Genomic DNA, 25660 nt, shown 5'->3' with positions numbered 1-25660 from the left:
AATTTGCAAATGATACGCTGATAGATGTCGTACCTGAAAATATATCTAATTCAATCAGGTGCCAAACCTCATCCTTTCCATGTACTTGATAGAACATTTGCACTCATGGCCGTTATTCGGTCGAGATACGATAATTTCCAATATAGTTACCAAAGATAAAGGTAAATCTTGCTACCTTATAGGAACTGTTATTGTTGATAATATCGTTAAAAGCAGCTATATTTTTCTCTCAATAGAATTAGATATAAGGTGAATACAACACCCGTTTTGCATGACCTGTTTTTTCAACTATAAGTCAATAGATTTGAATATATAAACTACCCGTCCCGCATGTACCTGGAGCCTCCCTCTATACCTTCCCTTTTATAAATTTGTTATTTTACCGCGGACTGGGAGGACATCCATATATGACCGACACTGTCGCATGCATGCATCCGGATAAACAGCTTTATCACTATCCGCGCAAGTTCGTCTAAGTTTTGATTAATTTAAACTTCTCGCAACGACATGACTCTTTTGATAATAAAACGTTAAAATTATCTAAAATGAAAGTTCGGTAATTGTTTGATAAACAAAATGTTTTAGGCGATAAATTTGTTAACAGACGAGTTTAACCTTTAGCTTAAGTTCTTGTATATATATATAGCATGTATTTGAAGACACACAACGAAGTGACTCTTTTTTACCGCAATTTTGAGCCTACTTTTGAGGTGATGTTCGCAACAGCTTTTAAATGCCAATTACAAGACAATTTACATGCGCAAACGTTTTTCCGCGCGGTATGAATAAGAATTATTACATCTTCCCTCACAATCTCTAGTTTCTACGCTAGTTTCTGCCTTGCTCAGTCTTCTGTCTCAGAATTTTCCTCATCTATTAGCGTGGGCTTGTAACTAAGAAATATGGAGCCGTTCATATATGCAGACCACATGCATGCATGAATCAATGATTTCACACTGACTATATCTCATAATTGATCTGATTAGTTTTTGAATGCATGCATATGGTAGATATAGCCGGTTAGTGGAGAACATAAATCTCAACCTTCCTATTAAAATATAGGGATGTGTATTAGTCGAAGAATTATCTTAGAATGGCCAAATTGCGCAGCAATATAACCCGGAAAATGTCAGGTTGTGGTAAAATCGAAATTCGAAATACTACGAAAGCATGCATGCATACTGCAGATGCAAATGATTGAAGTACATATTGCTCAACTTAGCTCCTGTAAACAGGCATGTACATGTTTGATTTTATTTATTTTTTTCTAGCTTCTTAAGCTGATATATTCATACTTATACAAAGTCTTAAATATATAAACAGAACAAAACTGCAAAACTAAAGCAAATTTAAGACAAAATGCGCTGATGTTATCGTATTCTGAAATTCATTATTTCTGCATATATTATTGCTGCTGCATGGTCATTGTATTCAATGTATACATTGTATTCAAGTTACCCTGTAATAGTTAAAACAATTTGTATAATCTTGCGATGACGAGACAGATTTTTAATACTGTTAATCCCTAAGTGCTCCATCAAGATATTCTAGACATGCAAGCATGATAGTTCACCTGTCGAAAAGCCCCTGCCATGCATCTATAATATCAAATATATTCCACTTTTGATAGCATGTTCCGTTTACCTTTCTTGTTCGGGTAGTTCCTCCAGCAAGAATTTAAGAAAATATAAAAATGTGCAAACGATTATTAATTGGTTCTCATCACAAAATCTTACTGCATTGTATTACCAGCTGTTTCCAACACTAACCGTAGCTATACATGAGCTGATATATAGTGAGTAGCTCATCCAATCAAATTGCATATTAAAAGCTCATATTAATACACAGTATGTAGTTATATTATAAATACAAGATATAATTTGATGTGTCATTCAATCAAGACAATTTTATTTTCGAATCCGACTGGACTTCTGTCATCTTTCCATTGCTGCTGACGGCGAATTTTTAAATGCACAGTTACTTTGATGAATGTCACTGAACCTCTTTACAATAACAATATTCCCTTAAATGAGGTATAGATTTAGCTATGCATTTTGGTTGATCGCCATATTTGTTAATTCTGCTTATGCCGCCTTTGACGACAAACTTTCCACTCACGTAATGCACCGTAGCTTCGAATATGCCATGATTGGGAAGTGTACGGAACGTTATTTGATAACGACATCGGCCTTTTGGTTGGACTTCATCGTCGGAATACTCTGGTTCGTAACCATCTTTTCCTGACTGAGCAAACCGTAGTACGTGTGGTGACGCTGTTTCTACCTCTGCTCGAATTATTTTCGCTAGACTGAGCTTCGAACACTTTTTTGCGCTCAACGGTACATGAAAAATCAAATTGTTAATGTGATTAATTGCTTCAAGCGCCGCCTTTTGCACATGAACGTGTCTATGGTCAACCGCAGACCACTGCAAACACGGACACCAATGTAATGGTATGCTTGCATCATTGCACGAACGTGTCGCTGGTACTTTGGTCAGCAGACTTATACCATGTTTCGATTTCTCCTTTTTATTTCTATACTCCAAAATGTGTTTGAAGGTAGCGTGTAAATCAAACCAGGTTGTCAGGCGTTTAGTGTTTGCCTGAAAATTCTTTGCAGCCTTCCGATATCTCTCTTTGAACCATTTCGGAAATGTCATAGTGAAAAGTGGAAGCCTCTCTTCCAATTTTCCTTGCAGGGTCTGCCTGAAATCGCCACTTCTGAGGCCATGGTCACCAAATAAAATGAGAACGGTGTTTTTTAAATATCCCCTTTCCTTAAAACCTGTTAGGAATTGCAGCAAATCTTTGTCCATCATTCCTGGTGAATTAAATTCGTTATGTGATATTTCACCTATAAAGAATCAAAAGAGCAAAATACGGTGATCAGATTAGGGATCGAGTTCACTTGCTTCTTGCTGCAGAGCTTGCTTTCCCGTACTTAAAATGCTTTGCTATTACGGCCTCAGTGGCGTGGCTAGAACGGTAATTTGAACATTCATATAATTATCCAGTTCTGCCCGACGGATTTCTTTTGTAAATGTAGTAGCTTACAATAGAAGTCCTTTGGGCAGAACTGAATTTATGAATATTCACCCCTCCCCCCAAATGATCGTTCTTGTTATTCCCCTGATTTGCCTTGCACGTGGTTAGAAAGAAATGTCAAGCATACATCAGTTTTTCTTAATTCGACTTACTTGCAAAATGAAGGAGAAACTTCCTTTGTTTAGGATACTGTTCATAAATCTTATTTGCTAAGTCCAGGTGGAAATTGTACATTTTCTGACTGCCGTAACAATGCGGATTCTCGCTGCTTCTGGATTGATCCGCGGCTAAGAAAAATGATCGCGGATAATAATCCGTTGGTGGATCTTGAAATCCAAGAAGTCTGTATTGAAATGATCCAAGATTTGGTGAATCCTCGCAGAATGATGTTACGTAGCCCTTTGCTATATTAAGTATCATAGGTGTAATTTTTTTATTCATTATTACAAGTATTAGTATAGTTTCGAGTGCGATTTTTCACAGATAACGAACTTGCCAATCACCAGTAAAAAAATGTTGTTTTAACAATCTGTTTTTACAGAGTAATGATGAAGGCATTACCTTTCGCTTCCTTAAATATCCAATTCCAGTCATCAACAGGTTCAGCATCCATCTCCCCTCGTCTTGATTCCTTGTGCTCTCGTTCCCCTTTCCCCGTCAATAATGCTGCTAATTGTTCCGTAGTACCATCACCTACCACGCTATGTCCCATGAATATATATCCCCCGAGAACACTGCGTATGTATTTGTATGTTCTTGAAAGTTGTCGTTGTGCCTGGCTGTTGGAGACTGAATCGATGCCAATAATAAGAAAGTTTAGGTCCAGTTCTAACGGGGGTGAATCTCTTGAGAGAATGTCTTGATTGGGAACGACCTGCATGAGATATTCTTTTTGCTCTGTTTGGTCGCTAAGCAATAAAGTCAATTCTATGTATTCGTGTGACACGGGAAACAGGCGGGACGTTACTACAATTGGGTCACTCATCATGAATCCAAAGTCATCTTCTTCGGGGCGAATTATGTACCGGTATGCAGAATACGTGACATCCGTACCTGATAAAGTATACATGCAATATTATTTAAAGATATCACTAGAATTAAAGCAAAGGTGATTATAGATAACTGCTTTCGCTAAAGTTTATGATTGTCAGAGTACATTGTTACAACCGCAATGCTATCAATTAATGCAGTCTTCTCGTAGGCATGACGATCCTTCCGATTGGGATAATGGACACTATAGTAAGAGTAATCCACGTTACAACCAATTCAATGTTACGCAGGCTTACCCGTTATATTTAGTACTCCGCCACTTAAGGTGGCTCTACGTTTGGTTACACACTTTAGATCTCCCAGCTCTTCCATATAACCCATTGCGTCGTGGTGGAATGGATCAAGTTTTGGTATCTGACATGTTCCTCTACCAGAGGTCATGTTCAATACATAGCCCCCGATTGGTACAGCGCAATTATTCTAGATATTAAAAGTAGATTATAAATACATATACCAGTCGACACACATCCCAAGACAATTTAATGTAGGGTAGATCTTAGAATATATGGAAGCACGTTTACCTAAATTTCAGTTAGGAAAATCGGCGAGACGAGTAGAATTTATTCCATATTTTTACCAGCTAGTGTATACACTGGACATCATAGGCTATACATATACTGTTTTTATACTATATCTAACCATATCTATAATATGAAAATGGCAATTAGTATGGATATTATTAACTTCCATATTACTACTCTGGCGTCAGCGACGCAGTTGAAAATTCGCCTCGGTTTTGTTTTGTTTTTCTTTTTTTATTTTTCGTCGTCGCAAGTGTGTTTTGGCGCGAAATTTACTAGTATTTGAAACGTGTGTGTGACCGTATTTATCCACGTCACAGTCTTGTCTTCCACTGTCTCCCAAGAGTTGTGGTGCACAGCTTTGGCAAATTTTCCGATGCGCGATTCGATTTCGCTCGCATGATACGGCAATTCCTCCAAGAGAAACAAATAAACGGTTCTTTTGATGCTGTTCGATTAAGTTTAGACTTAATTGGGGTCAGAATATATTTAATACATGTAGATTCTGGTCCTATTTTAATAATATCGCTGCTATTTCGCCGTTTAACAAGATGTGGTCGTGTATGGGCGCGTTGACACGTCGCAGTTTGATTTAAATATCACTATAAATATACCAATTTACATTCTTTAACAATTGAGCTTCTATACTTTTAAGGTACGATGTGCTTCTGAAATCTGAATTTTGCGATCGAACAACATTTAGGTTCGCAAGGCATCTAAATGAGTATGAACTGTGTTGTTTATGTTCAGAAGCTTTCTACTGAAGACTAGCACGTGCACGGCACGTCGGAGTTAACGCCAGAACAGGTGTCTTGTTTCCATAATAACACGTCATACATGTCCGCGCCAAAGCATAACGAGGATAAATGTATATTATACACACAGACGAATCACAACGGTATAATTCAGTGATTGAAATACGGACATATGAAATTTATGTATATTCTACTAAAACATAGTGTGGTTATTGTACTTATTTCGGAATGTATATGTTATGACTTTTTATATACATATACGTCGTCGTATGTTCGTGGTCGCGATATTCAGTTAGTTACCAGTTTCTTGTCAGTATTTTCCTCGTGACCTCGTCAGAGACTTCTGTGGGTAGCAAAGCGTATTCGCCATTGTTGTCGATTTTTTCTTAAAGTGAACATCTTATACTATTCATAGATACTTTAAGATCGACGAATACGGCAAACGGTAAACTTAGACCCCGGTAAACTTAGGGTCAAATTGCGAGGTTTCAAATTAATAAGCATTTGCTAATAATCGTTGCTTTATAACCGCACACGAAGATGTTGTGACGAGCGGTCCGGCACCGTGACGCAGCCTCAAAATTCGCTGTTTAGGTAGTCGACATTAGCTAATTCCGCAGGTTGGGGCCCGTTGGGACAATTTGCGGTATGAAAATTGAAGCATGAATGCAAACGAAGTTATCAAAAACCTAGAATTTAATTTCAAATGCGATTTATTGCCGTGAACGGCAATCATCAAGTCTAAGAAATTATTGTTATACTTACCTGAATAAAGTCCTGATTAACAATATTCACCTCATCGGCATAACTATGCATTGAATTATATGTGTACAAACACACTAAGACTGCAACAGCAAGTTTCAGCAGAAACAAGCGCCTACGTAACAGGTTTCTGAAACTTCGCATTCTGCAATAGAGTGTAATAGGCGCACGCCGAGAAACGACAGGAGTTCATCTATAAGCTGATTAGTATTCCGGAGTCATGAAGTGGATAATTGGTTTGATCCAACCAGCACGCTTGCTCTGGCCATGCACAAAAGGCGTTCGTCCGAGCGGGTAGATTTAGCACGTGAGAAACTAGGGGAACCTCAACAAATACACGTTAATTAAGAAAGCAAAATTTTGCTATGCTGCTGGATCCAATGAGTAAAAGCTTTCACGTTCAGCATTGTTGCATTGTTGGTTTCATTGTTTTTACGGTCTGCTAACATAAATAAATGAATATTCGCCCCCTCAGTTAAAGAACTTCCGCGGCACAGAACTACCAGAAGACAGAATGATTTAATTTTGTTAGTCAAAGTAGCTCAAAAAAAAAAAGCGCCGGTATTTAGATTAGACGTTACCAAAAATAATAATTTAATAGTGACAAAATGGCACTATGGCAGACACAAAATGTGCAAAAATCTTGCTGGCTCGTGCAATTTTTGCAAAACTGTTGCAAACCTGTTGGTATAAGAAGGAAATGAATTGATTTTTGTTGAATAAATGAAATGATTTTTCAGATGCATGCCATTGAAAAGTGTCAGACGCTAATAAAGAAATAGAAATAATTTTCAATTTAAATCATCTTTACAATAACAATATCTCCTTAAATGTGGTATAGATTTAGCTATGCATTTTGGTTGATCGCCATATTTGTTAATTCTGCTTATACCGCCTTTGACGACAAACTTTCCACTCACGTAATGCACCGTAGCTTCGAATATGCCATGATTGGGAAGTGTACGGAACGTAATTTGATAACGACAACGGCCTTTTGGTTGGACTTCATCGTCGGAATACTCTGGTTCGTAACCATCTTTTCCTGACTGAGCAAAACGTAATACTTGTGGTGACGCTGTTTCTACCTCTGCTCGAATTATTTTCGCTAGACTGAGCTTCGAACACTTTTTTGCACTCAACGGTACATGAAAAATCAAATTGTTAATGTGATTAATTGCTTCAAGCGCCCCCTCTTGCATATGAACGTGTCTATGGTCAACCGCAGACCACTGCAAACACGGACACCAATGTAATGGTATGCTTGCATCATTGCACGAACGTGTTGGTGGTACTTTGGTCAACAGACTTATACCATGTTTCGATTTCTCCTGTTTATTTCCATACTCCAAAATGTGTTCGAAGGTAGCGTGTAAATCGTACCAGGTTGTCAGGCGTTTAGTGTTTGCCTGAAGATTCTTTGCAGCCTTCGGATATCTCTCTTTGAACCATTTCGGAAATGTCATAGTGAAAAGTGGAAGCCTCTCCTCCAATTTTCCTTGCAGGGTCTGCCTGAAATCGCTAGTTCTGAGGCCATGGTCACCAAATAAAATCAGTACGGTGTTTTTTAAATATCCTTTTTCCTTAAAACTTGTTAGGAATTGCAGCAAATCTTTGTCGAACATTCCTGGTACATTAAATTTGTTATGTGATATTTCACCTATATAAAGAATCAAAAGAGATTAGGGATCGAGTTGACTTGCTGCAGAGCTTGCTTTCCCGTACTTAAAATGCTTTGCTATTGGCCTCAGTGGCGTGGCTAGAACGATAAGTAAGTGCAGTAGCTTACAATAGAAGTCCTTCTGGCAGAACTGGATATATGAATATTCAACCCCCCTCCTTAAAAAATTATTGTTCTTTTTATGTCCCTTATCGGCCTTAAGGCTAGTTTCCACTCAGAAAAAATCTCCTTTGGTCGGAACGGACAGGAAAATTTCTTTTGTCAGTGAGTTCTTAGGCGGCGCCTATACAAAGGAAACTTTCCTGTCCTGTCCGATCCGAAGGAGAATCTCCCTGAGTGGAAACTAGCCTTTACACGTGGTTAAAAAAAATATATCAAGCATACATCAATTTTTCTTAATTCGACTTACTTGCAAAATGAAGGAGAAACTTCCTCTGTTTAGGATACTGTTCATAAATCTTATTTGCTAAATCCAGGTGGTAATTGTATATTTTGTGACTGCCGTAACAATGTAGATTGCTGCTGGATTCTTCAGCGGCTAAGAAAAATGATCGCGGATAATAATCCGTTGGTGGATCTTGAAATCCAAGAAGTCTGTATTGAAATGATCCAAAATGTGGTGAATCCTCGCAATATGATGTTACGTAGCCCTTTGCTATATTAAATATAGATAGATGTTTAATCAATAACCATTGCAGTTGCGACTGAAATACATGGTGCTTACATGGTGCCCTAATAATTTAGGAGCCTACGATCTTTTGTTATTAAATAGAGGCGAAGAAGATTTTTTTCACGCCCTGTACAGTTATTTTATCAATTATGTCTTCGGTAATCAATGGCAAATGCTACATTGCATTGGCAAAGAGAAGTGTGATTATATTTGAGCATTAATCGCACTCTTTGCGAGTTGTAATTGCATGCAATCTTGCCTACAGCCAATAAAAGTCACTCAAGTCTACTCTAGCCAATTGCCAGTCAGGATATAGTGACTGGCAATTGCGGCTAGAATAAAATGTGAATTTTAGTTACGAAAAATGGGAAGTTTAATTTTGATAAATTTTACTAATTTTAAACCCTACCATTTACCAGTGCCTTCCAATATGTGAAGTTTGAGTACTTTTGGCGAGATATTCGCAAAAGACAATTTAATGCAATTAGAGGTATTATCCCGATCGATGTTTGAAAAATCAACACAACTTTGGAAAGCAACATAAATATAATGCAGACATTACCTTTAGCTTTCTTAAATATCCAATTCCAGTCATCAACAGGTTCGGCATTAATCTTCCCTCGTCTTGATTCCCTGTACTCTCGTTCCCCTTTCCCCGTCAATAATGCTGCTATTTGTTCCGTTGTACCATCACCTACCACGCTATGTCCCATGAATATATATCCCCCGAGAACACTGCGTATGTAGTTGTATGTTTTTGAAAGTTGTCGTTGTGCCTGGCTGTTGGAGACTGAATCAATGGCAATGATAAGAAAGTTTAGGTCCAGTTCTAACGGGGGTGAATCTCTTGAGAGAATGTCTTGATTGGGAACGACCTGCATGAGATATTCTTTTTGCTCCGTTTGGTCGCTAAGCAATAAAGTCAATTCTATGTATTCGTGTGACACGGGAAACAGGCGAGACGTTATTACAATTGGGCGACTCATCATGAATGCAAAGTCATCTTCTTCGGGTCGAATTATGTACCGGTATGCAGAATACGTGACATCTGTACCTGATAAAGTAAACTATGTTATTTATAGCTACCGTTTATAAAGGAATTAAGCCACTCGATAAATCTGTTGTTCACAAGATTCACTGCTGATTCCCCATACAAAACATTCCTCACTATGATATATTATAAACTACATATTCGCCAAGACAGCATTAATTTAAGCTAACTACAGAAATTTATGCATGTTAAAACCGCAATGTCATTAATTTGAGTAGAACACATTTTGAAAATGTATGAAGAATAAACACTGACGCTAAAATCCGACGTTTCGGAGTCATCTTGACTCCATTATCAAGGTTTAATAAAGTGAAGTGAATTATAAAAATTACAGCATTTAAACAAAATCAGAATACAAAAGGTATTGTTATGATTACACACACATGAAGAACACAAGTCTGAGGCATCTGCAATTGGACGCCACATGAAGTGCGATCTTAATTTACCTAAACCAGACATTAAGAAATATTTTAAGATCCTTAAAAGGTGTCAAGGCAAATTTGATTGTTTGATATACGAGATGTATTTCATCCGTGACCGTCACCCAAAATTGAACACACAGTCTGACTCTATTAAATCTAAAGTCTTTATATGATCTCGTGTGCGTGTGTAATCATAACAATACCTTTTGACTTTTGTATTCTGATTTTGTTTAAATGCTGTAATTTTTATAATTCACTTCACTTTATTAAACCTTGATAATGGAGTCAAGATGACTCCGAAACGTCGGATTTTAGCGTTAGTGTTTATTTTTCATACAATGTCATTAATGTAGCTTTTTTGAAGGCATGACGCAATTCCCGCGATCCTTACCGATTAATTGGGACAATGGATAGTAGTAAGAGTAATCCATGCACCTATACAACCAATTCAGCCCAACTACATATGCCTTGTGTTACGCTAGGCTTACCCGTTATATTTAATACTCCGCCACTTAAGGTTGCTCTACGTTTGGTTACACAACTTAGATCTCCCAGCTCTTCCATATAACCCATTGCGTCGTGGTGGAATGGGTCAAGTTTTGGTATCTGACATGTTCCTCCACCAGATGTCATGTTCAATACATAACCCCCGATTGGAACAGCGCAGTTATTCTAGATATTGAAAATGAATTATAAATCAGTCGACACACATATGAAGACAATTAGAATATGCAGATCTTGCAATATGAAGGCAAGTTTGGATACCCTTCAGTTAGAAAAAAGAGCAAAAAGATATAATCAAATTTGATAATGAGTAATAATTCCTCAGCAAAAGTTAGCCGTTTGCATGGCGTAGCACTCAATAAGAAAGGCAAGTTAACCTGGACAAGGTCGTACGAAGATTTGAAGATATTTGTAGAGGTGCTTGGAACAAAAGTTGATGACAAACACATGTTAAACGAGCTAAGACGAGAGAATCAAGACTTAAAGGACGAGAACCAAACTCTTCGGAACAAGATTGAGAATCTAACACTTATAGCTTCGGATATGAACACAAAAATCAAGGACCTTGACAATGAAAGGCTTAGCCTAATTACATCAATAAGACTTCTTCAAGCAGCTCCGTATACTGATACTAATATTGAGCAATAACCGTCTCAAGCACAGAACAAAATAAAACAAAATTCGACGCGAAAACAAGGACAAGGCCGTAGAACCGAGACCGGGAGAGCAAACATTCAACTCAGCAATCGCTATAAAGCTCTTAATATTGATGACGATGAGCGGTTAACCAGGCATTAAATCAAATGGTAAATCGGATATAACTGACAGGAATCAGGCAGGCATCAATACTCAACCTAAAACACAAGCAACAAACACAAAGTCAATTAAAAGTCCAATCATTATCCTTGGAGACTCTATGGTAAAGATGCTGCAGCCAGCCAAACTCTCGCGTTCAGCCGGGAAAAAAATCCAAGTTAAAACCTTCCCAGGGGCCAAAATAGCGGACATGGAGCATTACGTACAACCAACGCTACGTACAAAGCCCAATACACGATTACCTTACATGTTGGTACAAACGACATACAGAACAAGAAACCAGAGGAGCTAGCAGCCGAAGCGAAGGCGTTATGTCAAGGTATAGTAAAACGGAATCCTACTTGCGAAATAGCTATCTCAGAAATTGTAAAACAACAAGATCCGATGTTAAGCACTAAGATTCATGAAACTAATAAATTGTTATCGGATCTTTGCGAAGAATCAAATTGGTACTTTATTGATCACAGCAATATAAACACTAGACATCTTAATGGATCAGGTTTACACCTAAATAGGCAAGGTACAGCCTTACTGGCAAAAAACTATATCAATTTTTTTAAAAATTGACTATTTCACAACAAAAGGAATTATACAACAGATTATATTTCTTTAACTAATCGTAATACTATATAGTAAATAATACGCGCCCTGAGCTTAACCATTACACCAAAAATGATTCCAAATCAGTCAACTATTAACATAATTTAAGGAGGGAAGTGATCAAGAATAGTAAAACTGATGTCCAAAACTGCGAACCAAATTTGAATGCTAATAAGTTTAAACCACTTAAATTAAAAGGATTTACTATTGCCCTTCTGAATATCAGAAGTCTAGTGAAAAACCTAGACCAACTTCGTCTTTATCTTTTAAATCAACAATTTGATGTCATTTGTATTAACGAAACTCGGCTTGATGCTACGGTTCCGAATCATGAAGTCGGAATAAATGGGTACGAAATTGTACGTAAAGACAGGAACCGAAATGGTGGGGGAGTTGCTATTTACTTAAGAACTCATATAAATTATAGCATAAGAAAAGAGCTGGGGCCGGTTGTTCGAAAGGTGGATAAGTCGCTATCCAACGGATAAGTCGCTATCCAACGGATAAGTTTTATCCAGCGTGTGATTTGCGTTGCACAAAGCTTGGATAACTTTATCCAGCGGATAAAAATCGCTATCTACCGGATAAATTTATCCAAGGTCTGGAGGTGGTTTAAATCCACTATCCAGTGGATAAATTCAAAGATACAAGGTAACACTGTAAACATTTATATAAAATAGGACAAAAATGCCACATTCCTGCTACTGTGTTTCAACAAACTAATACACATCATGATTGTATTCACTATTAGAAATGTTTTCGAAGTGCAATTTGTCGCAGCAGCGTTTCACGTTGCCTACACATTCCGTTCCGAGCGGCGATTTTTTGGAGATCCTCGCATTTATAACAGGCGGTAAATTTACTATACGCTTCTAATCAGTTTATAAACGCCAAGGGCGTAGGAAGCATCCAGAGGTTGGGGGGGCACCAGCTTCTAGGGGCACTTTTGGTTAATAAAAATGGCGGTTAAAATGGTTAATAAAAATATATATATATATATGGACGGTTTGATTCAGAGACCGCCGACCGCAGAGCATTTTTCGTATTTTTTGGGTTTGGAACTGCTAGGGGGGTTCGGGGGCATGCTCCCCCGAGAAAATTTTGAGATATATGCCTCTGAAATGGCTGCAAATCCCTCTCAATTTAAGGATTATTGGGAAATAGTAGATACTTTTTCGTTTCTTTTCGCTTCCCAAAAAGGCATTTTTTTTCACAAAAAGGGCACTTTTGGTCCCTTGAGAAATCTTGGGGGGGCACGTGCCCCCAGTGCCCCCCCCTTCCTACGCCACTGATAAACAATATGCAAAGAAAGATTCAACCTATTCCAAGGAAACTTGCTAATATCTAAGTAATTTCATTCACGAACATTAAAATAGTGTTCCGAATATGGAACCGAATAGCAAAACGTTGCAAGGTCAAGGAATAAAATTGCAATGTGTTTAATTAATAAAATCACTATGATGTGAAGTGCAAAGTTCGAGCAAATCACTTGTTCAAGTCTTTTCCATTCAGTAACTATACTTGAGAATTCGTAATGATTATGAATTTAATGTTGTAAATGCTTAGCAACAGCTGACGTTGTGGTACGAAATTTCAGGATAATCCTGTTTTCTTCCGGTAAATTTTAACTTATCTATTGGATAGCTATCCACTTCACTATCCACGCTTCGTGCAATGCGTTTTTATCCAATGGATAACTATCCACTGGATAGCAGATTTATCCGTTGGATAGGACTTATCCGTTGGATAAGTTATCCATCTTTCGAACAACCGGCCCCTGATGTCTAACGAACTTGAAACCATCACAATTGAGATCTCTAAACATAAATCAAAACTCTTTTTGATAAACTGTTGGTATAGACCACCTGACTCTACAATAGAAATCTTTAATGAGATATATATGAAGACCTCGTTAAGAAAATGGACAATGAAAACAAGGAAGTAATATTAATTGGAGATTTCAACTGTGACTGGTCTCAAATTGTAAACAACAATGCCAGTTCCAAGACAAAGAAACTTGCCGAACTCACAAAAACTCTACAATTTGAACAATTAATTAACGAACCTACACGAGTAACTGAGACATCTAAAACACAAATTGACCTAGCTTTTACAAATAAACCAGAAATAATCATGAATACTGGTGTAGATCACATAGGAATTAGCGACCATAGTCTTATATTTATTCAAAGAAAAATCTCAATACAACGAAAAGCGCCAAAAATAATTAAAACAAGGCAATTTAAAAACTACAACGTTGACGAATTCAAACAAGATTTAGCAATTAATTTGCAAACAATCTCATTAACGAATAACCCGGATGAAATGTGGGATGAATGGAAACATATATATGTTACAGTAGCTGATAGGCATGCACCACCAGTTATTAGGATATTTTGCCTAATATACTGACCGTTGAAACTTTAACGTGTTTCTCTTTGCGTTTACCAGCCTCGGGAACAAAGAACTGCGTTATCGGGCTTTCATACTTGAAATCTTTTTTTGCAATTCTAATTTTTCTGTGATTCTCCCTTTTTTCGTAATTCTTTTTTCCTGACTCAGCGTCCTCCACGACCTAATAAAAGTAATAATAAAATAGAAATTTTAATTCTAAAATGGTTGATGGTCCTACTGATTTCGAGTGGAATTAAACACGTTCCAATTCAAGCTAGAAACAGTTAAGATAATTATCTATCAGTTAACAGTTTCTTATTATCAGTTAAGGTGGCTCGATACAGTGTATTTAGGCGCTCTTGCGCGTGGAAAAGTAATAACCTTGCGATATATGTCTAGTTTTATTTTCGAACGCACTGCCAAAACCAGCGAGAAACATAAACATTATCATCATAATACTATATTATCAGAACCAGAACAACATGCGCGATGCGTGTTTGTTTCACCGTGATGCGTGTTTTGGACACCGCGCGTGCTTCTTTTCCCATTATCCGAGGCAATTGGTCATTTTGGAGTGAATTTTGTACACGTATGTCGCCATAGCAACAGACGATTTGTTACTAAAACTAATACGATTCAAAAGTAGAGACATCAAAATGTATAAAAAGCCATATATCTGTGGAATAAATCATAATAATGCGTTGTTTGAACGTGTCAAAGTGATGAAGAATGGAGTTTTTAAAATTCGTTATTTTGAGTCGACTATCAGCTTATTCTGGTTATAGGACAATTTGTCCATGTTAATACATATGTAAATTAAGTTATCTAAGACCTGTTATATTTTTTTCAAATGCGATTTAAAGCTTGTCGTTTTCGGTTTGCCGTGAAGGCAATCTTAAAATCTAATGATATGATCAAACTGATACCTACCTGATTAACAATGTTCCCCTTATCGACATAGCGACGTATTACATTATATGTGTACAAACACACCAAGACTGCAACAGAAAGTTTAAGGAGAAACGCGAGTCCATGCAACAGCTTTCTGAAACTTCGCATTCTGCAATAGAGTAAAATAGGCGCATGCGATGTCCATCTAGGCTCATTAGTATTTCGACGTCATATGACGTGGCATAATTGGTGCGCGCTTGCTCTGGATCCCACAACACTGCGACAACTGAACGCGTGCGAGCGACAGTGCGCGATATATGGTATTATTTGGTAGGTTTTGGTATATGTGATTACTATGGGCGCTTTCCTTTATACGATGAAAATGGCCGGACCGGTCCTGCTGTATTTCAGTACAGACAGATTTCTAGTATTTTGAAGTGTTTCAAGGACCCCACATTCATCGTTATTTATCTGCTTGTAGCACGGAAATTGCACCTCCACCGCTTGATTTCTGAATTGCACCTTCACCGCTTTAGTACTGGGGTTTCGATGAAATTCTGCCCTCTCGATACGATATTTTTTTCCCAACAAGATTACTTATCTCGAGGGATATAAGATCTCCTCTAGGGGCAATATTTCAAGAAATTTCTTGAACGGAAGGACAATAAATCATAAGTATTCCCCAAAGAAGCCAATAACGAGAACGTTATTCCAGATCTTACCTGAGAATTGAGAAAGATTGCTACCTTTACACGCCAAGTAACCGCAAAGAAAAACGGTAACTCATATTGGCCAATTCTTAAGCTTTCTTCCAGTTTGTGGTGTTTATCAATTCCAGCTTGAATTAAACACCCGTCACCACACGCATTCGCTATTCTTATGACCTGTTTTCTAAAATAAACAATGCTGCAAGACCAGTGAACTCTATGTGAACCGAAACAATAACTCGGGCGCCATTGGTGAGGCTAATTTGAGCCGAATTCAATTCAGTATTGTTTTTGTCATCACGGCTGACGATTGTGCCGACAAAGCGATACGAAGGGACTGGCACTGGTATTCGAATGGGCTGGAATGAGGCCGAATGAAGGCTGCCCATCGGCGTAACCAATTTTTCGTGTTAAACATCCATCAATAGGGTAAAATACATGTACATCCACAAGTACAGGCGATATTTATGCGATATTTAAGTCCAACACTAGGTGGCAAAACTGTTGTGTCAAGTTACACTAATATAAAATATACAAGGTATTCCTCAAAAAAGGAGACTACAGAAATGATCTCATGGTTCTTAAGCCGCCTTAAAGACTTGTTTGCATATTAAGACTGGTTAAGCCTGGTTTCCATTAGCCTACGTAACATAGACGGTGAAAAAAACGATACACCGTTATATTTCCACAATCATTCAAATATTTGTAGCCCGAATGTTGGAGCCCTGAAGTTATTACTAAGTTTTAGCTTCAGCGCGCAGGCTAGGTTTTCATTTAGTCGTAAATGTCGTGAACCGTTCACGGTGAACGTGTCAAGGTCAAGGTGATTGATGACTTGATGTTCTGTGGCTATGTTTCTACAAGCTAGTGTGCCGTGAAAATGACTTGCTCACGACAATTTTGGCGAAATAAAAACGAAGAGTCATAATTCGTCATAATCCACATGACATGTCGTAATTCGCTGTAAATCGTTGTTGTGCGAAATCCGAAATATGAAAACTGACCGAATCGCAACAAATTATATTACGGCATGTGAATTACGATGATAGCCGGGATAACTCGCTCCATTTAACAGGCCCTCGATGTGCCTCATCTTTAATTAAAAATTTTTGATTTTATTGACCTTATGCATAATACTTATTGAAAAATTATTGAAACTTATTTGACTTATTGAAAAATTTAAAGTTTGAATTTTTCGCCGTGACTACTAAAAACTAAAACCGTGACTCCCTGCAGGTGTCACGGTTTGATAATATTATGAGTCAGACATTAAACCGCGTAGTAAATAACGTTTTTCCGGATTACAAGTTAGAGCATTCGTGGGCTCACGTATTGTGGTCTTTAAAAACGCGTGGTATCGCGGGAAGTTTTGAAATCTTGACTCAATTTACAACGTGGTTTTTACAACGTGTTTTTATCATTTCATTTGCAAATATTCAATTTCTGAGGAAATATGGCTGAATCAAGGCAGTTTCAACTTGAAAAGAAAGATCCAGAGTAAGCATATGTTATTTACAAAAACCCGTGAAACCAGAAACCTGCATTGATCAGATCAATGACTTAGTATTATTGCGAATCTAACAAATCGCTATTGTAATATATGTTTGTACAAATCTAATCTTTAGTTTGCTTAGTCTTGCTCTTTTTTACTTTATTTAGAAAACGAAAAATATCTTGTCGGTAAGGTTCTTGCTCAAGTGTCGTGGTTTCTCAAATTAGTCAAATATGAAATGATGTTAGGCTCCTGTTCTAGGGCTGTGTCTGATATCATTTGATTTGTGAATCTTCACTTCTTTCTGAGTATATAATATTGATATATTTTAATGCATATTTTAATGGTTATATATTCCCACTTCTATTGTTGTCTAAAATGTGCACATCAGAGAAACAAGTTATTTATTGATTGTTGACAATGCTGGATGAATTATTTATAATGGGCACCATGTTGTCCCTTTGATTCTTTTTATATTGTGAACTTTCACGTCTATATAGGCCTAATACTGCAATATTGTAATACACAGCAATATTTAAAACACATCTGCAATAATTAATGGCCCAAAATATACTTATTTGAGAATATACCAACCAGGTTTTTACAATCCCTATTAATTGTCTTGTGAGCATGTATACCAGATATTTCAGCTTACATTTTTGTTTATAGGTATTTTGTTCGTGGAACATGCCGTGAGGGAAACAAATGTGCATACTCTCATGATCGCTCAGATATTCCGGTTAGTTCTTAAAAAAATGTGAATATTTGTGTTGATCAACCTGTTTTAACTGTTATTTTTATTGATATTGCAAAACTGAAGGCTAGGATGGTTTAAATTAAAAATATCACATCTTCAAATAATTCAGTTATGCAGATATTTCCAAGAAGGCTCCTGTTACTATGGAGATAAGTGTTGGTTCAGACATCCTGAAGATCAGTTCAACATATCAAGGTACTAAAATCAGTGCTTTAACAATTCAGGATGCATATAATAAATGCTTCTTTTAACCAACCTTAATTTTTATTACCAATTTTTTTAGTTGTTTTGAAGACTATCTTGTTCCTCCAGAAAGCTTTTTCTCACTTGGAAATGTTTTCAGCAACTGTATGTAGATTACTTTCTATAGCAATTTTGTGTGCTCTATTGAGATCAGCAGATATATAAGTTGCTTTTAATATGTTTTGATTTAGCAGTGGTTAATTGCATATTGCCTCCCCACGTCCTATATTTCTAATTAGATTACTGGACAGGGGTGGTGCCAGATGGGGGGCAAGGGGTGTATGTAACCCCCCCCCTTGGGGAACTCTTGCCCCCTGTTGGGGAAAACTTTACAATTCGTCGGGAAATGAACAGGAGATATATTGAGTTGCCCTCTATTGTTTTTAGTTCTCCCAAATAAAACAGATAAACATGTTCAAATTTTAACTTAGTATTTTACATTGTACATGGTTTGTAGCTTGAAAATTTTCATGAAAAAGTCTGTGATAAGAGTCTGAAATGCTATTTTCCAAAGATCTAGAGCAATCAAATTTCAAAAATTTTCATACGCTCCAAATCTAAGGCATGATACTGTAGCAATAAACTGAAAACTTTGCTTCCTACAAATACACGCTAAATAACAATCAGGAGTTCAGCCCCCCTGTTGAGGACCTTAGCCCCTGTGCCATATGGAATTCCTGGCGCCACCCTTGTTACTGGAATGTACGTATATTCCTGGATGTGCTTTGATCTCGTCATATACAATCATAGTACCTCTTATTGCTGCAATATTTGGTTCAATACATTAGTCTTTAAAGAAGTATCTTGATTGTGTATCAGTATTTTCCACTTAGGTGTGTGCGTCCAGAAACATCTTAAAATGCATGATTTTTGGCGTTGATCATAGACGTAGACATACAGATCGATTAAGGAAGCTATTAGGGTTTTGCTGAAATTTTTCTCGTTGTCGTTGACAGATGCAAAGGAATGAATAGTTATATACATATGAATGCTTTTAATGAACTGATATCCGTTTCGGCGTAGCGGCATAGGCCGGTACCGAAATATCAGTATTGGTAAATACCAATATTGTTGAAATCTGCATATCTTTACGCAAATTTAATTAGGCCAATAATTGCAAGTTTTCAAATTGGGAAGCAGCTATTTTTACAACCAAATACGACACACTGCTCATGAATGTTTTTATTTAACTTAATTTGTTCGCTCGCATTTGTTGCACATGTGTGTCATTTCCGCTGGGATGTTGGGACACCACTTTTTCGTCCACGCTATGACGTAATAACTTGCATAAAAAATCGTATCCCAGTTATGGCATCAATCATTTTGACAAAGCTGCATTCATTTAGGCGCTGACCCCCCGTCAATGAGCAATATCAATTTATTAATGGCAGCTGCTATCTCGTCTGCATGGTCCGATGCTAACAATAATCTAGCTGAATGTGAAACACCCAAACCGACGATTTCAGTGGAGAAAGTCATGGAAATGTGGAAAAGCATAACAGATGAAGGTAAATAGTTTTTTATTAAAATGAAAAAACCTGAACGCGGTAAAAGAGCTATAATTCTACTGAAACGTTTTGGCGGGAACAGCAAGGGTTATTTTTAAAATTATATCGCGACAATTTGAAAAACAATTGGAAAAAAGCTCGGAAATTGATTCTCAATAAAGATGGTATAATAAGTGCCTAAAAATAGACAAAATCGTCTTGACGTTTCTGCCTATATGCAAGGGCTTTTATCCGGAGAGTTAGCTAGTATGGTATTAAAAGCTGTGTTTACACCAAATCCCCTGTAGACCTTAGATTTGAACTGGATTGCCATTGTGTAAATGCACTTCAACGGCGAGGCCTTCCCCTAGAAATCAGTTCTGATACCTAACCTGCCGACATGATATAAAGACTTAGAGACGATGTAAAAACAAAATTTGCATTAAAACAAAATTAGCCGTTATTTGCGCCAATTTTATACAATGCAAAAACGTACACCAAACGACTGATTTTGAAACTTGGCTTGGCTGGATTGACTAAAATCCCTAAATACGTTTCTGGTATCAATTTAATCGGCTCACTACTAGTAGGCTATCGCTAATACCCTACTTAGGTAACGTGTATACAAAGGTATAAGTGCATACAAAAATTGGTTGGTTGGAACAGCATTCAGGTGAATGGAAAGATTCTGTGTGAATGTATATTTATAGTAAACTTCATAAACTGCTGTAAGGAAAAGCCTTTCATTCTTGTAAGAGAAGGGCATTCGATGTTATAACATGTTCGTGTAGGTGACACAGACACCGCCCAAGATTCGAACAAGTTCGTAGATGATAGTCGCGAATCGTTATCCGCGTTGGATGAAATGGGTCTGTTCTTTAGTAAGCTGGCTAAATTCGACATAAAAAACTGGCCGTGCTCTGATGTTATAGACCTGCTGTGTTTGCTGGCAGAATTTGACGATGTCGAATTCACCAGCCACGATTTAAGCAACGACTTATTTGTGGGCAATTTACTTTCTGAGCTGATACGTATTTGGAAGCCCTCGAGCGTTACGACCTCGGAGTTTCTCAACGCGTTAAGTGATTTGAAACAGATCGATATGACACAGCTTATCGTTTGCCTGGTTAGCTGTCCTGGTGGCCTTGATGATTTCGACTGCTTCTTGGGAGAAGTTTTGTATCATCTCCTGCAGACGAATCCGGATACACTTAACGGGGAATGGGTGGCAGATCTCCTCGACAAGTTCGAAGGTAACATGGACTGCTGCGTTGTTGACGCTGTGGATGTCCTGTCCAGCTTTGGGAGTCTCTTGAAGAATCCTGGCGAACTCGGAAAAATCGCTCATGCATACCTTGTAAAGACCGGCCTTCAAAATAGCTTTGAATGCCGTTGTAAAACGGCTGAATGTCTTTGTCCTATCGAGATAGATGAGGGAGTTGCGTTCATTTTGTTTGATGGCCTCACGCGAAGACTGAAGTGGACAAATAATGAAAAGAAGGATTTCTTTTGCAAGGCTGTGGACAAGCTGTTTTTACCAGGAGTGCTTTCTCAGCTCGGTATGCAAATATGCAAAGAGAAGACATTACATTTATTCAATGACTTTTTTATTTGTGACTATACTGTAGCTTGACAGACTTTGAGTATTAATTATGTTTCTTATATTGACCTATAGGTGAAAGCATGGGTCTCAAAAACATAGCCAATGAATGTAACTGCCTCGAGGAACCGAATAACAACAAAGCAGGAAATGTACCAAAAACGAAATGTCCGAGTGGTGATTGCAGTAACAACGCGAAACGAGACTGCGTGAACGGGCTGTGTGGTCGTTGCTGCAAACGAAGTGGCTTGTGGTGTGATGTTCACGTGGATCTTTTCCCCACTCGGTACCAGACCGTCCGCGCGCATGACCTGGTAAAACCACATATGAAATTATCGGCAAAGAAAGATCTCGATCGTTTCCTTGATGCGAAGGAAGAGGCTCGTGCTGTGTTGTTTGGTCATGATTTTCCCGTCACTGACGACGCCGTCATTAAAGTACTTGATCTATGCCAGAATATCCTGCTTCTTGAATTAGGTGCGTGTTATACATTTATTGTGAAGGGTACGGAAATTCGATGAAATTTAAATTAATTCAATTAACATTTTAAGTAGAATTGAAAAAAGAAAGGCAATTGTAATCGAATTCCTCGTGCAGGATCGTCTCATCCATCCTGCACGGCTTTCAACTAATCAGATTGCGAGTTTCACTGTAGTTGTTATAAAATTCTACAATGTTGCAATAACCATGCAAGCTACTACTAACCTAGGTTCATCTGATACTGGCAGAGGAAGGCTGGTTTCGGACGCCTTACTTCAATACATCGCTCAAAATCGTCCCAAACTGCTGAAACTCCGATTGGAATCGGCGACGTCCGTCACCGACGACGGCGTGTTGCATCTGCTCAAACACTGCCACGATTTGGAGTTTTTGGAAGTTTCCGGCAACGACAAGATCAGTGGCAAGTTGACCGATCGCACTCTTAAGGCATTGTTTGACGTGAATATCGCACCGAACATTCGGACCCTGATAGTAACCGATCAACATGGTATAAGCTATGATGTCGTCATGCGACTGCGCCGCTGCAGGCCTAATATCGAAATAACCGCTGGCGAGACTGACAGTGATAGCATGGCTTGGTCGCTGATTCTTGGTATGACTGGTGGTTGGTATGGCGATGGATTGTACTGATGAGTCGACCCGCATGCGCGCCTATGTTGTGTTGTTGATATTTGTGTTGATCACCATGACGAAGTATATTTGCGTATAAGAAAAACTGAATTAATTTGAATAAATTTGAATAAATGTGAATAAATTTGAATAATTTGAATAATTTCAATTTGTACACGTGCAAGCATTGTGTATATAAAGTTTTGAGAAAACAACTAAAGTAAGAAATATATAAATCAGGCCTAGCGAGATATTTGGAAAGAAATGAAGAAAATTTTGTATGCATGAAAAATAAAATAAATGTGAAAAACAATACAATTAAAATAGAAATCATGTTCGCCTGTTGGGGCATAGAATGTGAACCATTCTTGTAAAATATTTTCTGGAAACATATACAAAGTGTTTAAAAATTATAATGTTGAGATGTGTTGATAAATGATACTGTGAAATTTGCTGTAAAATTTTTGTTCATTTAATCTTTAATTAAAGATATAGATTTTGCGTTTTAAATGTCTGTCTATTTCCAAAGCGAATATAGTTCAGTAATCTGGCATGTACTACATGAATCTGGCAGGATGACATGAAAGTAACTATTGAAATTAGGTTTTCCTTGAGATTGAATGCCTCGATTATTATTACACTAAACGCACGGGTGCATGAAATTCAACGATTGTTTTTCATCATGGCAGTTAAAGAAAAGTAGAAGTTACAGAACAACAATTGCTATGTTAGCTTTATGACCAGGATGCTACTATAACCTTTTACGTAAGTCCGTAAACTTAATCCCCTTCACAGAATTTTTCATCAATGTAACTGCATGCCAACACGGAAAATGTTTAATATTTGTGACATGAAATCCTATGTATTTCGCAACATGTCACAGGGACTTAACGTCATTGATACGTGATTGCGAAAAATCGATATGTATGCAATTACAAATGAAACCAAATCGGCTTCCCACATTGATATATGATTTCCACTGGAAACCACCTTTCTCTTCTCCATTAAAGTAACAAGATCGCAAAATGCAATCATCTCAGATTATCAATTTGCGTAGCGTATGCTGTCTAGATGTAGGCGTTGAGAGTTGAGACTTTACATGCCCTCCTATTTTTCTAATGCTTTTTTTATTTCAAGTTTGCTCTCATGGCCACATGTTGTTCATCGCGTTCGATGTGGGGAAAATTCTAATTAACTCTTAATCAAAAATATAGAGATTAATTAAGGCTTGTTTTCACGATTTCCTTGTGATGTGGATGTACATGCATGGGTATGTCAGTCGAAGTCATTCCGACAATGACTTCGAATGTGCTTGTTTGGTTTAAAAAAACAACTTGTTTGACTACGTCAAAATCATCTTACGCTTTCGCCGTGTTACCAGGATCATATAAGAATTGAAAACCATTGTATCGCATTGTTACATGCACACTGCCTAAACGTTGTTCAGTTAGACCTATGAACACCTGCCACCTACCTACGGCTACGGCTTTCTACATCTTCTTATACGCACAGTGTGTAATTCTATTCTATTCTGTATTTTCTTAGCCTGTGAATAATACTGTCATATAATTTCCTTATCTTAATTGTTTACACTTTGTTTTGATTACAAGATACTTCTTATCATTCATTTCTTTTCACGTGATGTTTTTTTAATCGTTGTAAAAACGTTTCCATTCCATTCTATAGACTTCGAAATGAAGTGATCGTACTCGAAACGTTCTCTATTTAATATCTTCCAGGAGCTCACCTTGGTTCGCACTTGGCACTCCCACGTACGATTAATGCATTAGATTTCTATCCTATTTTTGTGTAGTACAATGCATGACCTATGATAGTATCACGTCTTTTATCCAGATGGTGAAAATATTTTCGTGTTATATAAATATCCAAATGGATACATTGCATAGCTATAAAATCTACATAAATAGTATTCAGCCACACCTCATGACCTTGCTGACAAACGCACATTTGGACAAGATAATGCTCTTGAGTGTGGCATGTCATGGCGACATCAAGATGAGAAATGAAACAGATCCATCATCAATAAATGAACGGCTTTAGCGCCCAACGGACGGAAACCTGAGAAAAATATCTCGTGTTGAAACGGTGCATACAATCCTGTCCGTCAAACACATAATCTTCTCTCGAAAAGGGAGAGGGTTGGATGCGGTAATTATGTCAATATATTGATATCATTATTTAGCAATAAACAGTCAGAGGTTCTTGCAGAGAGATATCGCAACATATACAATGACTATCCCATGTGGTGCATGTATTGTTGTATCCCAGCGTGCCGTCCTTATTTCATAAAGAAGAAACGTTAACGTCATTTCTTTTATTGCTGTGTGACATTGTTGAAGTGTTTGGCATGGCGTGGTGTCATTGTCATAATTGCACTGGGTGCACGACCTTTCTATTATCGTGCGTATAGCACGTTTAATCGATACGGTATTCGTACATCAATATCTCAACAGGTCCACTTACTTTCTGTATGCACGCCCGTTTCAATTGCATTGTACAACACCTCGTTGATGAATGCACACTATGAAATTATAATCTCTTAATTAATTGGCGGAAGTTCGTTCAGGGAGCCACTCGTACAGTTCGGTCACTGAAAAAAGGTAAAACATCACGAATCGCGGATATTAATTTTTTTTAAATTCGTCAAAGTGAGGTAACCTTTAACCCTGCATGTCTTTCACGACACTGGGAGAACAGCGAAAAAGGTCTTAAAGGAAACGAAATTAATGGAAAATTAAAAAGCGACCACATGCAATATGTTCTTGCGTTCGTATATATGCATTGAGTGTTGCACATTTGTAATAACTTTCTTCGTGTTCGATAAACAAGACGCACCGTCCCAAAATTTTGCTGCGAGAATTTTCGAAAGAATGGGTGAAAACACTAATACCTCCTGACCGGGTTATGATTTGAGCTCTTGTGGTGTGTCACACGAAACATGCGTCAAAGATGACGATGGCAATACTTTGAAATCACGATTGTTCAAATATGGAAATTGAATCGCCATTAACGAAAATTGAAATGATTTATTATCTAAGATTCCAGTTTATGATTCGAGTTCCCTGTCAAACAAAACATGCGTC

At 37.6% G+C, this 25660-nt stretch overlaps 2 protein-coding genes across 2 annotated transcripts; one reads left to right on the top strand and one right to left on the bottom strand.

Annotated features, from left to right (window-relative positions):
* Nucleotides 1–1487: 1487 nt before the first annotated feature.
* On the bottom strand, nucleotides 1488–15892 carry LOC114527863. Its single transcript, XM_028549569.1, has 8 exons — nucleotides 15883–15892; nucleotides 15200–15267; nucleotides 14289–14450; nucleotides 10444–10627; nucleotides 9045–9536; nucleotides 8222–8467; nucleotides 6960–7791; nucleotides 1488–2023 (listed from the first exon to the last, which is right to left on the bottom strand). Exons 4-8 carry the CDS (start codon nucleotides 10586–10588, stop codon nucleotides 1993–1995), a joined length of 1746 nt encoding a protein of 581 aa, XP_028405370.1. The 5' UTR covers nucleotides 10589–10627; nucleotides 14289–14450; nucleotides 15200–15267; nucleotides 15883–15892; the 3' UTR covers nucleotides 1488–1992.
* Nucleotides 15893–17200: 1308 nt separating this feature from the next.
* On the top strand, nucleotides 17201–22828 carry LOC114527865. The gene is made up of 9 exons (XM_028549572.1): nucleotides 17201–17364; nucleotides 17527–17547; nucleotides 18029–18098; nucleotides 18226–18311; nucleotides 18400–18464; nucleotides 19706–19867; nucleotides 20638–21405; nucleotides 21522–21923; nucleotides 22156–22828. Exons 1-9 carry the CDS (start codon nucleotides 17321–17323, stop codon nucleotides 22575–22577), a joined length of 2040 nt encoding a protein of 679 aa, XP_028405373.1. The 5' UTR covers nucleotides 17201–17320; the 3' UTR covers nucleotides 22578–22828.
* The last annotated feature ends 2832 nt before the right edge of the window (nucleotides 22829–25660 follow it).

Source organism: Dendronephthya gigantea, unplaced genomic scaffold (genome assembly GCF_004324835.1).
Source record: "Dendronephthya gigantea isolate DGI-Jeju-01 unplaced genomic scaffold, DenGig_1.0 000047F, whole genome shotgun sequence".
Classification (NCBI taxonomy): Eukaryota; Metazoa; Cnidaria; class Anthozoa; order Malacalcyonacea; family Nephtheidae; genus Dendronephthya; species Dendronephthya gigantea.
The sequence above is the reverse complement of the archived record's forward strand: the minus strand, read 5'-3'. Positions and strand labels throughout refer to the sequence as shown.